The sequence below is a fragment of the Molossus molossus genome, unplaced genomic scaffold, assembly GCF_014108415.1.
Source record: "Molossus molossus isolate mMolMol1 unplaced genomic scaffold, mMolMol1.p scaffold_m16_p_11, whole genome shotgun sequence".
NCBI classification, from domain to species: domain Eukaryota; kingdom Metazoa; phylum Chordata; class Mammalia; order Chiroptera; family Molossidae; genus Molossus; species Molossus molossus.
This window is the reverse complement of record NW_023425346.1, coordinates 74915452-74928747: the sequence shown is the minus strand read 5'-3', so window position 1 is coordinate 74928747 and position 13296 is coordinate 74915452. Positions and strand designations below refer to the sequence as shown.

The following is a 13296-nucleotide window of genomic DNA, read 5'->3' as shown; positions in this document are numbered from 1 at the left end:
CTCTCCTTTCACTTCCTAGCTCTCTAAAATCAATAAAGGAAGAAAAAATTAAAAAGAAAAAAGAGGTGGTGTATCATGTCATCAGGGAAATGCAAAATAAAACGAGACACCACTATACATCTATTAGAATAGCCAAAATTCGTAACACTGACAACACTGAATGCAGGTGAGGATGTGGAGCAACAGGAATTCTCATTCATTGTTAGTGGGAATGCAAAATGGTATAGCTATTTTGAAAGACAATTTGGAAGTTTCTTATAAAACCAAATATACTCTTACCACATGATCCAGCAATCACAGTCATTGGTATTGATCTAAAGTAGCTGAAAACTTATGACCACACAACAACCTGCATATGGGTGTTTATAGCAGTTTTATTCATAATTGCCAAAACTGAAAGTAACCAAGATGCTCTTTAGTAGGTGAATGGATCAATAAACTGGTACATCTAAACAATGAAATTCAGCACTGAGAAGAAATGAGCTATCAAGCCATGAAAAGATATGGAGGAAATTTAAATGCATATTGCTAAGTGAAAGAAGCCAATCTGAGAAGCTACATATTGTAAGATCCCAACTATATGACCTTCAGGAAAAGGTAAAACTGTGGGGACAGGAAAAAAGATCAATTGTTTCAGGGAGGGAGGAGTGGGTGGGATAAACAGGTGGAACACAGGATTTTTAGGGCAGTGAAACCACTGTGTTTGGTACTGTAATGATGGGTACATGCCATTATACGTTTGTCCAAAGCCATAAAATTACACCACCAAGAGTGAGCCCTTAGGTCAACTATGGACTTTAGGTGAGAATAATGTGTCAATATAGGCTCATCAATTGTAACAAGGTATCACTCTTGTAGGGGATGTTGATAATGAGGGAGGCTATGCATTTGAAGGGGCAGAGGTATAAGGAAAATTTCTCTTTCTTCTCAATATTCTTGTGAATCTAAAACTGCTCTAAGAAAAGTTTACTAAGAAAAAACACGAACAAGACTAAAACAAACAAATGAAAAGATTTAGAGGCATCCAGATATATATATATAACTATGAAACCTATGAAGAAAGCCAAAAACACAAACCCTTCTCCTCCCCAAAGAAATCCACTTGTTTTGTTGAAAACCTCATTGCAGATTTAAAAATGTTTAACTTCAATATACATTAAAAACATGAGTGATAAAAGGTAATTGTTTATGATGAGTAAGTAAGGGCCATAGAGTATAGATAAAAGCTAGGCAGGCCATTTAATTATATTATAATATAAAAATATTTCATAAAAATTCAGTCTCCACTGAAGCTTGCAAGTTTTACATATAATGTAGATGTATCTAGAATGGATGAAAACTTGAAAGTTAAAATGATCTTATCAGTAGAAAAGGTACTGTAAACCAGCTTAGCCAAAAGAAGCATTTTGATTGCCTAATTTAACTTTGTAAAGGAGAAGTAAATCTTATAGTCAGTCTCTGTAAACCTCACAGCTGGAACATTTTAACAGCACCTTGCAGTTTCCAATGATCAAAGTAAGTTACTTTATATACTAAACTAAGAATTTCATAATAGAAATAATGCAACACTAGGGGGTACGGTTATCATGAAATAATTACACTCCTGGGAGATTACAGGCACAAGGCTATATACCCCAGGAGTGTGATTATCACACGATAACCACATCCACTGAAATTGCCTTATTGCAAAAATAATCTCTATTCACTGGGGAGACATTATTCAACTGGTGATTTTTTTAAATGAAAAGATTTTTTAGATTGAATCAGCAAGTGGATTAAGAAATTGGGCAGTTTGTTTTTCATTGCATTAAAATTCAGAATATAACATCATTATTACTTGCTTTTCTATTTGATTATAGTCGAGTTTCAATTTTGTTTTTGAGAAACCTTTGAGTTTCTATTGGTGTTAGTTTTGTGGCCCTGCTAAATTCAGGTCAAACTTTAAAGGTATTAACTAAGCAATACAATTTTATATAATTTATTTCTATGTATAATTTTTAATTCTTCTAAAATAATATTCACTTAAAATTACAAATGTACAACTGCTATTAATATCTTGGGTTATCTCCTTCCAGGCATTTTTCTGTAAGTATCTGTTTATATGTTTACTTAAAACTATAAAAAGAAACACTAATGGAACCCATATAACTACTTTGTTTTATAATCTTTTTTCTTTGACCAAATGTTATAAACAACATCCATACCATTAAGCAGTCTTCATATCATTTTTAATAGCTGAATAGTATAGCATTCTATTGTTAATAGCCCATAATTATTCACTTAATATCTTTTCTTTTCTTTTCTTTTCTTTTTTTTTTTTGTTAATCCTCACCTGAGAATATTTTTCCCATTGATTTTCAGAGAGAGTGTCAGGGAGAATGGGGGAGGGAGATGTAGAAAGAGAGAGAGAAACATTGATGTGAGAGAGACACACTGATTTGTTGCCTCCTGCATGTGCACTAACCAGGACTGGGGATCACACCTGTAAGCCAGGTATGAACCCTTGACCAGGAATCAAACCCAAGACCCTTTAGTGTGTGGGCCAACATTCTAACCACTGAGCCACACTGGCCAGGGCTCACTGGATGTATAGTTCTTTTAAATCTTTACCAAATTTGATGGGCAAAGATAACATATTACTTTAGTTTTCATTTCTTTGGTTACTAATGCTGTTAAAATGTTGTCATAGCTTGAATGGCTATTTGAACCCCTCTTTCTGTAAACCACCAATATGTATGTCCTTTGCTCCACTGAATTTGTATGTTCATCTTCCAACTTGAAAGAACACTGTATATATTAAGTATATTAACTACAGTATTTCAATAAAGGTAATACTTTTCACCCTTTACGATCCTCCACTGCTCAATTTATTTAGAGAGAGAGTCACTAATTTGTAGACTTCTCAAGGGTGGTTACATGTGTGAATATTCGACAGGTGCCAAAATCTTGAGCATTTTTTTTTTTACTTCATTCATTTTATTTTGAAAAAGTTCATTTGATTGAAAAATAGTACTACAGTAAAACCCCACCATAAGTGGGGCCCAAAAACTCTGATTGCATAAAATGAACGACTGAGTTATTGTAAGGTTAATAAGTATAAATGGAGGGCTGAAGAAGAGCCAATCCAGCTTCATTATATCTGAATTCACTGTTTTCAGTACTCTTAAAAACAGGTTAACCAAATAGCACAAGTTCCTTTGTTTATTGTTAGCAGACTCTAATACACACTCAAGAGGAAGTAGGTCTAATCGATCACTACATAAAGGGCTAAGTCTGGAATCTATCCTACTCATTCTCTCAGAAGCAGGGTCAAAGATGAGGTCAAGGAACAAAGACAGCTACTACCACTGTCCACCCTTATCCAACACAGGAGTCATGCAACCGTAAGGGCACCACAAGGTTGGAGTGAAGGAAAAGATAAGAAAGATACAACCCTTTCCAGGAAACAGAATATATCATTCATATGTAACAACTGATCCCTGCCAACTAAAATTAGTGGTCAGAAATATTTGAGCTCATGGGTTCTTCATAAATGACCTACTCCACCCCCATTTTTTGGGGGGCTTTATTTCTTTTGGGGCCTCTCACCCTTCTTTCAATTGGATAGGGGCAGGGGAGCAAAGAGCACCATCAGTAGGTGGGCTTTAAGATACCTACATTGTGGCATCCATGAGATGTTCTTTTTGTCAGACCAAGGTCTGTATTAATATTCTCTCACCACAGAGCAAATAGTTTTCCCTTAATTAAAACGTGGCTTCTGCCCTGGCCAGTTTTGCTCCATGGTTAGAGCGTTGGCTTGCAGACCAGAGTGTCCTGGGTTTGGTTCCTCCTAACGGCATGTACCTCAGTTACAGTTTGTCCCCAGCCCCAGTTGGGGCTGTGTGGGTGGCGATCACTCGATGTGTCTCTCTCACATGATGCTTCTCTCTCTCTCTTTATCCCTCTCTCTCTCCTGCTCTATCTGAAGATAAATGCAAAAATGTCCTCGAGGATTAAAAAAAAAAAAGTGGCTTCTTGCCCGACTTGTGTGGCTCACTGGTTGAGTGTCAACCCATGCACCAAGAGTTCGATTCTCGGTCAAGACATATGCCCAGATTGTGGGCCAAATCCCTAGTGAGGGGCATGCAGGAGGTGGCCAACCGATGTTCTCTCTCATTGATGTTTCTCTCCCTCTCCCTTCCTCTCTCTTTAAAAAATCAATAAAGAAAAAAACATTTTTTTTATCCTTACCTGAGGACATTTTTCCATCTTTTGTTCAGATAGAGTGGGAGGGAGAGAGAGAGAGAAACATCGACGTGAAAGGAACACATCAAATGGCTGCCACCCGCATGACCAACCAGGGCTGGGATCTGTAACCCAGGGACATGCCCTTGACTAGGAAATAAACCCGAGACCCTTCAGTCTGAGGGTCCGTGCTCTAACCACTGAGAAAAACTGCCCAGGGCTACATCCTTAGGGCTTACATGTGCTTTTGAGCACTTCATTCATTTTGCCTACTTTCTCACCTTCCCCCATCCCCATCCCCCTTTGCCTGGAACCATCAACCTATTATTCTCTGTTTCTATGAGTTTGTTTTTAAGGTCCACATGTAAATGACATCATATAGTATTTATCTTTTTCTGACTTATTTCACTTAGCATAATGTCCTCAAAGTCTATCCATGTTGTTGCAAATGCCAGGATTTCCTTCTTTTTTTATGGCTGGATAATATTTCATTATATATATCACATTTTCTTTATCCATTCATCTGTTGATGGACACTTAGGTTGTATCCATGTCTTGGCTAATGTGAATAATGCTGCATTCAACATGGGGATGCAGATATCTTTTTAAGATAGCAATTTTATTTATTTTCTGATACCTAGAAGTAGAATTGTTGGATCATACGATGGTTTTATTTTTAATTTTTGCGAACTTCCACCACTAATGTACAAGGGTTCCCTTTTCTCCACATCTTTGCTACCACTTATTATCTCTTTTTTTTTTCTTTTTTTTTATGATAGCTAGTCTAGCAGGTGTGAGATGATATCTCAAAAAAAAGAAAAAAAGAAATAGTGTCAAATTTGATAATGGATCAAATTTCTAAACTCCTAATACAAGAACTGGCATCTTGATCCTAAAGCCTACATTTGGCTTGCTGGAAGAAAGCAGGATCTCTAATTATAGACTAGAGAGTGAAGGTCATATGCTGACGAGGTGAACCCTGGGCTCAGAGGTAGCAGTGGAAACCACAGGGAGTATAAAGAGATGCATCAGTTCAGCTGGTGTGGCTCAGTGGCTGAGCATCAACCTATGCACCAAGAGGTCACCAGTTCAATTCCCAGTCAGGACACATGGGGGGTTGTGGGCCAGATCCCCAGTGGGGAGCATGCAGGAGGTGACCAATTGATGTTTCTCTCTCTCTATCTAAAAAATCAAGAAAGGGAGGGGGAGAGAAGTGCATTAGAGGCTTAGATGAGCTGAGGATGGGGCTTCATGGCCAGAACATTTGCTTCAACAGAGCAGCTCTGCCTTTATATGTTCTATATACTGGGTTTCATATAAGATATCTTTTCTAAAATATCAAAAAGAAAAAAAAGATTTTATAGCTGCTTAAAAAATGTTGAAAATCTCCTGAATTATACTATCAAGTCCTAATTATAAAATGAAGAGTTGAAGTTTATATAAGTGAAATTACTTGTGTAATGATATAGGGTTAAGCAGGTTATTTCTATTATAATTTATTATGAGTTATGGTTGGATTAGTGTGGCTATCTCAATAATATACTAACAAAGCACTGATAAATTTAAGTTAAAACTTCTGTTTTAATACCTTTTTATAAAAAGAACCCAAATGATACAAGACAAATTAGATCAATCTTTCTTAAGTAGACAATAATATGTAGGAAGGTAAATAATTTTCAAATAAAAACAAATTTTAACATAGTTAACATCTTTTTAAACTCAGTTTTGATTTTTATCCCTGAACTAAAACGAGGTGATTTCTGAAGCTTCTAGACCAACCTACTTTTATAATTCAGGAGGACATAAATATGAGAAATAACCATTTCTTCCTGCTATTTTTAGGTTATTAACCTGATAAACTATGTTTAATATGTCTTTCTAGAGGCCCTTGGCTAGAAACATTAAATTTAATTCTAATATATTGCCTTTCAAATTCAAAACATATAATCAGAGTTTCCCATTGACCATAATATTCTGGAAATGTGCCTTAATCCAAAATCCCCAACCAAAACAGAATACCCAGAAAGACTAAAGAAAAATGGTATATTATCTTTCCTTACTTGTCCTCGATATACATTCTAAAACAAACAAATAAATCATGTCTAATGCATACCTGAGCCATCAGTGGGAACTGAACTTGCATTGATTCCAGAAAGGCCAAACAAAGGACATTCTCGATCTGTATTGACATGACCCCATTTGTGACATTTAATGCATCTCACATTTCGAACCTGAAAATCAGTGAACATTATTTTGGTTATTGAAATACTAAAAATCTAACCAATGTTTGACTCCCTACTCTATGATAGAGTTTAAATTAACTTATTCTAATTTTTAAAAGCTTTCCTGAGAGCCCAGCCGGGGTGGCTCAGTGGACTGAGCATCGTCCCATGGACTGAGAGGTCCTGGTTCAATTCTCCATCAGGGCATATGTCCAGGTTGTGGGCTCGATCCCCAGTGGGGGATTTGCAGGAGCAGCCGATCCATGTTTCTCTCTCACATTACTGTTTCTATGTCTCTCTAAAAAAAATCAATAAAAAATATTTTTAAAAAAAGGATCTCCAGAGAAGGAGACTTCATAATTATATGCTGTAATTTAACATAAATACTAAGATCTTTCACTATAAATTCTGCCTAAAAGCTAAGCTAAATTCTATCTATTTTTGACTGTTATTTCATGGCAATAAAACAATGTAACCAAAAAGAAATGGTAAAATTAAAAAAATAATAATAATAATAATTAAGTCATGGCTTAATCTTAAATTCTCTAAATTTAAAAAGTTAACCTTTAAAGTTTCAATTTCCTGAACCAGGGGTTGGCAAACTTTTTGTAAAGGGCCAGGCAGTAAATATTTTAGGCTTTATGGGCCAGAGGTCTCTGTTGCAACTACATATTCAACTCTGCCATTGTAGCAGGAAAGCAGCCAGAGACAACATGCAAATGAGTAAGCTTGGCAGTATTCCAAAAAATGTTATTTATAACAAGGATCTGGCTCTCTGACAATAGCTTGTCCCAGTTCAAAACAAATAACTTTGCATCTTTTCTGGACCTTGAGCTAATTCTCCAAATTCCTTGAAAACTGCAGAGACCATTATCATTATAACCCTCACTACAAATTTTGATTTCTATCTTTCATCAGTCTATTACATTTTATGTTTTCTCCCCTAGCCCTTCTATTATTTGATATAAATAGAAACCATATTAGAGGTGATAAATGGTGATGAAGAAAAAAAAAAAAATACCCAAAGAGCCCCCTCTCAGCTTAAATACCTTTTGGACAACAATATTAAGAGGCATTTATTAAATAAAAATTATTCTTACAGAGTAAAATATGTGTTACTTGCCTGAATACCAAAGGGCTGATCTCGAATATTCATGTCATCTTTGGCATACCTATTAGGTAGAGAAAAATGTACAAACACAATATTAAGAATAATTTAATAAATAGCAGTTTTTCTGAAAAACAGTTTTATAGTTCTGGGAACACTACAAAATATATAACTGTAATAAATATATAGAACTATAAAATCTGTTTAGTATTTCCAAATACCACTTAGTTATTAAGTGTCCAGTCTAATGATTTGTAATTAAAAAATTAAAATAAAATAAAACTAAAGACTATGATCAGGCAAATTAATTGCATAAGACAAATCACTGAAAATACCATTTCATATTAGATGCCTTCTTTAGTGAATAAAAAAGACAATACAAAATAAATGGGATATCAGATGAATTTATGATATATATTCTATCTTTAAAGAAAACCAGTTCTTACTTTTCTCGTGGGGCTCCTTTCTGCCATTCAAATTTGTATTCGGTCTCTCCTTCTGTTTCTTCTTTCTAAAAAAATAAAAGTCTTTCAATTTTTTCATAAAGTTACAATCTATTGCAAGTAAATTCAAACATAGAAAATAATAATTTACCTCTTTATTTTCTTGATTGCATATCAAAAATATGGGGAGAAAAAACGTAGATCAAGTTAAAAACTTCATAAAAGTCTATCATATTTTATAATGTGATATGATACTTAATGTAACATGTAAGAATTTACTGGTTTTTAATATACAATTCAAATCACTGAAGAATAAAATACAATATTAAATAAGAAATTGTATTTAATAAGCATGTAATTCCTAATATTTAAACTTTTATATTTTTCGTTTCTTTTTTCTGGTACATGCCCCTAGAGGGAACCAAACCCAGGACTCTTTGGTCTGCAGGCCGATGCTCCAACCCCTGAGCCAAACTGGCCAGGACTAAACTTTTATATTTTTTATTGACAGTTAATATTTTGCTTTCTATTTACAAGTACATTCAGTAAGGACTAAAGATATATACATAAATTATAAAAGAATAAATACACTTCAGCTGATATCGTTTTCCTTCCTAAACAAGTCATGAAATATTACTATATTAGACAAATATTTTTAGTATTTATTCTATTGATTACAGCATTTTCAAAAATTATTTTTACAGAATAACAGCAATTTTATCTATTTATTAAAAACATATTTTTCTTTATTGGTTTTAGAGAGAGAAGAAGGGAGAGGGAAGGAGAGATAGAAACACCGATGAGCTAGAACATCGATTGGCAGCCTACCTCATGCCCCTCACTGGGATTTGGCCCACAACTTGGGCATGTGCCCTGACTGGGAATCGAACCAGCAATCTCTTGGTGCATGGGTCAAAGCTCAACCAATGAGCCACACTGGCCGGGTAAATAGTAGCAATTTTAAAAGATAAAGAGCAACTTAAAAAATGTCTGTCATAACAGTCCTCAAACTTTAGTTGCAAACACATCAAAGACTTAAAAAAAAAAAAAATGATGTACCTTTTTTAGCTCCTGGTGGGGCCTCATACATGAAATTAAGGCCATTTTTTACACGTTCATCTCCCATAAGCAATCTAAATAAAATAAGATGTAAGGTTAACAATTTTATGTAGGAGGGAAAAAATTACAGATCACTGTCCCCCAACCTCTAAAAACCCAAAGGGAATTAAGGTATTTTTGTTAGAGATAAAATTCTAAAACTTTACTCCACTCAGATGAAACCTGAAATAACTTTAAGTCCACACTGATAGAAATAAATGATTAAATGAATAATTAAATGAGAGAAAGGGAAATTGTTTCTTTCCAGAGCAATGCAAAGTAAAAAATTTAGCAGGAATGAGAGAAACAGAAAATCACTGTTAGAAAACCACAGCAATAACTGATGTAGGCAAGATCCACCAATGAACGCTAAAACTAGTGGGCGAAAGTTCTAGGAGAAACAGGATATTTGCATAACTTCAAATATTTACTAATTACCAAAGAAAAATAATAACTTGTTTTTAAAAATAAAGAATAAACACACTATGATACACCACAAAGCTACTTTTCTACCTACACTATATCTCTATCAGTCTAACTAAATTATTGACCGTTTCCTGAACACCCCCTCTACTTTCCCACTGTACTGATCTTTAATAAGCTTTTACTACATGTAAATCAGGGTTTCTCAATGGTGGTGCTATTGACATTTCCAACTAGATCATTCTTTGTTGTGTGGGGCTGTCCCATGCATTGTAAGCTGTTTTCAGCATCCCTAGTCTCCACCTACTAGATGCTGGTAGCACCTAACCCCTGAGTTGTGACAATAAAAAATGTGTCCAAACATTGCCACCTGTCCCCAGGGGGGCAACAATAGCCCTCAATTGAGAATCACTAATGTAAATCCTTATCATTCTTTATAGTTCAGCTTAAATGTCACCTCTTTCCTGAAGTCTTACCTTGTTATCCCAAATAGAATTACTCTGTCCTATATTAACATGCTATAGTTTTTAAAGCAGTGTGTTTTTAATACATGGTTTGGCTCAGCGGTTAGAGCATTGGCCCATAGACCAGAGAGTCCCAGGTGCGTTTCCTGCTAAAGGCATGTATCCTGGTTGCAGTTTGTCCCTGGCCCCAGTTGGTGTTGTGTGGGTGGCAACCAGTCGATGTGTCTCTCACGTCGATGTTTTTCTCTCTCTCTCTTCCCCCTTCTCTCCCTCCTGCTCTATCTGAAGATAAATGCAAAAATGTTCTTGGGTGAGGATAAAAACAAAACACAAAAAAAAACTACACTCACACACACACACATTATATATATATATATATATATACACACACACACACACACACACACACACACATATATATATATCCCTTTCTAGATTTTTTTGAGGGTAGAGAGAAACTGTTATCACACTTTCATAGGCCCCTACACCCTTTGTTGTCTTGCATGAAGTAGGTACTCAATAAAAGTTAACCAGATTAAATAAAAATAGTGAGAATGGTACTTAATTGAACTAAAAGTATTATTTCTTTTTTATTTATTTATTTTTATTTGTTTTTTATCCTCACCCGAGGACATTTTTCCATTTTTTTGTTCAGACAGAGTGGAAGGGAGAGAGAGAGAGAAACATTGACGTGAAAGGGACACATCGAGTGGCTGCCACCCACACAACCCAACCAGGGCCAGGGACAAACTGCACCTGAAATACATGGCCTTAGCGGGAACTGAACCTGGGTCTCTGGGGACCACAGGCCCGACGCTCTAACCACTGAGCAAAACTGGCCAGGGCTAAAAGTATTATTTCTTTAATTTTTGCTCTCAATATGCTTTATTTTAAAGAGAATAGTTAGTAGTAATAGTTCAGTATTACTTTGCTTAAGTTCTGTATTTTGTAAAAATATGTTTTTATTGATTTTAGAGGGAGAGGAAGGGAGGAGAGAGAGAGAAACATCAATTGGCTGCCTCTGTATGCCCCCTGTTGGGGATTGAGCCTACAACTCGGGCATGTGCCCTGACCAGGAATTGAAGCAGTGACCTCTCAGTGCATGGGACAATAGCCAACCAACTGAGCCACAATGGCCAGGGCTTAAGCTCTGTATTTTGATAAAAAACAGGACTGAGTAGAAGTGAGAGTATGCTCCATGTAACTAAAGCACCACTATTCACTTGCTTGATTAACCAAGAAAAACCATCTTCAGAGGTAGACTTGCAAATACACATATAAAATGACAATAGCTAAAGGGCAGGTACTTTGCTGGAAGAAACCAACGAAGAACTCTAGCCAGAATCCTGCAATGAATAGAATAATTACATGTAGGTCAAGTAAAGACACTTCACTTTACTTCTTGAAGCTTCCTGTGCATCTTTTCATTTCAGTGTATTTTAAAGAAATATCTTTGTGAGAGGTCTCAGTAGTTTCAGTGTAGACTTTTATTGTTCTTCTAAGCTTTGCTTAAGTTGGGACTTGATCATAGGCTATATATAGAGTCACATCAATATATTTTATGTGAATTATGGGTAAGTGGCCATCTATAAATATAAGAGTAAAGATAGTTCACAGGGAATAGAATCCTATCATTAAGACATTCAATTCAAAAAGGCTAATTTACCATATGATTTAGTAAGCACTCATTCTCACGCAAAAGATTATCCTTTTAAAAAAAAAGTTTTTTTTCTTTTGATTTTAGAGAGAGAGGAAGGGAGACGGAGAGAGAGAGAGAGAAACATCGATGAAAGAACATCGATTGGCTGCCTCCTACATGCCTCCCACTGGGGATTTGGCCCACAACCTGGGCATGTGCTCTGACTGGGAATTGAACTGGTGACCTCCTGGTGCATGGATTGATGCTCAACCACTGAGCCACACCAGCTGGGTGCAAAACATTGTTCTAAAATCACCAGCATAGCCCTGGCCAGGTGGCTCAGTTGGTTGGAGGTAGCACTGTACACCAAAAGGTGGCAGATTCAATTCCTGGTCAGGGCACATACCTACGTTGTGGGTTTGATCCCTGGCTGGGGCATGTACGAGAGGCAACCGAATGATGTTTCTCTCTCATATTGAGGTTTCTCTCTGTCTCTCCCCTCTCACCCCCCTCTCTCCCTTCATCTCTGTCTAAAAAAAATCAATAAAACATATCCTCAGGTAAGGATTAAAAAAACAACAACATAAAATTAAAATTAAATACATAAATAAAATAAAACCACCAGCATAGTGAAATTTCTTACCTATTATCATATGATTCTTGTTCTTTAAGATACTGTTGCATTAATTCTTCTTGTTTCTTTTTATCATATGATATTTTTTGTTCTGCCATCCATACCTAAAATAAAAAATTTAAATTAAATAGGAAGTTTGCTTTTCTTTTATAATAAAATGCTATTGTATATAGTTTACAACATAATTTACTTTGGTCATAATGACACTATCACAAAATAACAGCTGAAAAGTCTGATTTGTGCCTCTGTACAAGTCCTTAAGTCCAACCACTCAAAGGATCTAAACTTTCAAGCAAAAATGCCAACCTTGAGAACCACTCTGAACACCTGTGATACAATAGCTTTTTGTACTCAGTCTCTGTGTTATTTCAGGGAGGAGAACAACCATTTCTCTACATGTGATATGTCTAGACTGGAAAACATACTGGCTAAAACCAGTAGGGTTAAACAATGGCTATGGGTGCCAATGGGTGTCACTGTTACCCCAAGAGAGGCGAAATAAAGGACAAGGAAGAGGAAAAAAGAAAAGGAAATGAAAGATAGTTGTAGAAAAAAAGTAAGAGACAAGAGAGAAACAAAGAGACAAGAAAGAAGTGCATCAGATGTCTGAAAGGCACCAACATCATAAGCTGAATGTGTTCCTATGTGAAATTCTCAAAACCATAAAAGTGGTGAAGGTAAAAAGCCCACACAACTTATTCAAGGCTATTTACTCATGTTACTTATAAGTCTAAAAGGTACCAATGCCTTCCCACCACCTTTAGAATAAAGGACAAAGTATCTGACCACCATTCAACAAAAACAAAAAGTAAAAACTTTTTCTCCAAACATGCTAAGTTTTAAGAAGGTAAATTTGAGGACAAATACTTACACTGATAAAATTATAATTATTAACTGTGGGTGAGGGCAGATGAGTGTGGGGAGAAGGATGTGGGGCAAGACTGCTATTATTCAACTTCAGAAGAAGCAAAAAAAAAAATGTAGCTATTAGTATTTTAATAGTGTTGAGATAGGAAGGTTCTATGGGGACACAGTTTGAGA

The 13296-nt window shown here is 35.7% G+C and overlaps 1 protein-coding gene across 2 annotated transcripts in view; it reads right to left on the bottom strand.

Moving 5' to 3' along the window:
* Positions 1–13296, bottom strand: part of CIR1 (corepressor interacting with RBPJ, CIR1) — a 45373-nt gene that overhangs the window by 27163 nt on the left and 4914 nt on the right. For both annotated transcript variants that reach the window (XM_036254867.1, XM_036254868.1), the window contains exons 2-7: positions 12265–12359; positions 9057–9130; positions 8149–8159; positions 8001–8065; positions 7570–7618; positions 6338–6455 (exon numbers count right to left, since the gene is read on the bottom strand). In XM_036254867.1, coding sequence (XP_036110760.1) covers positions 6338–6455; positions 7570–7618; positions 8001–8065; positions 8149–8159; positions 9057–9130; positions 12265–12359 — 412 coding nt within the window. The remainder of the gene's footprint in view (positions 1–6337; positions 6456–7569; positions 7619–8000; positions 8066–8148; positions 8160–9056; positions 9131–12264; positions 12360–13296) is intronic.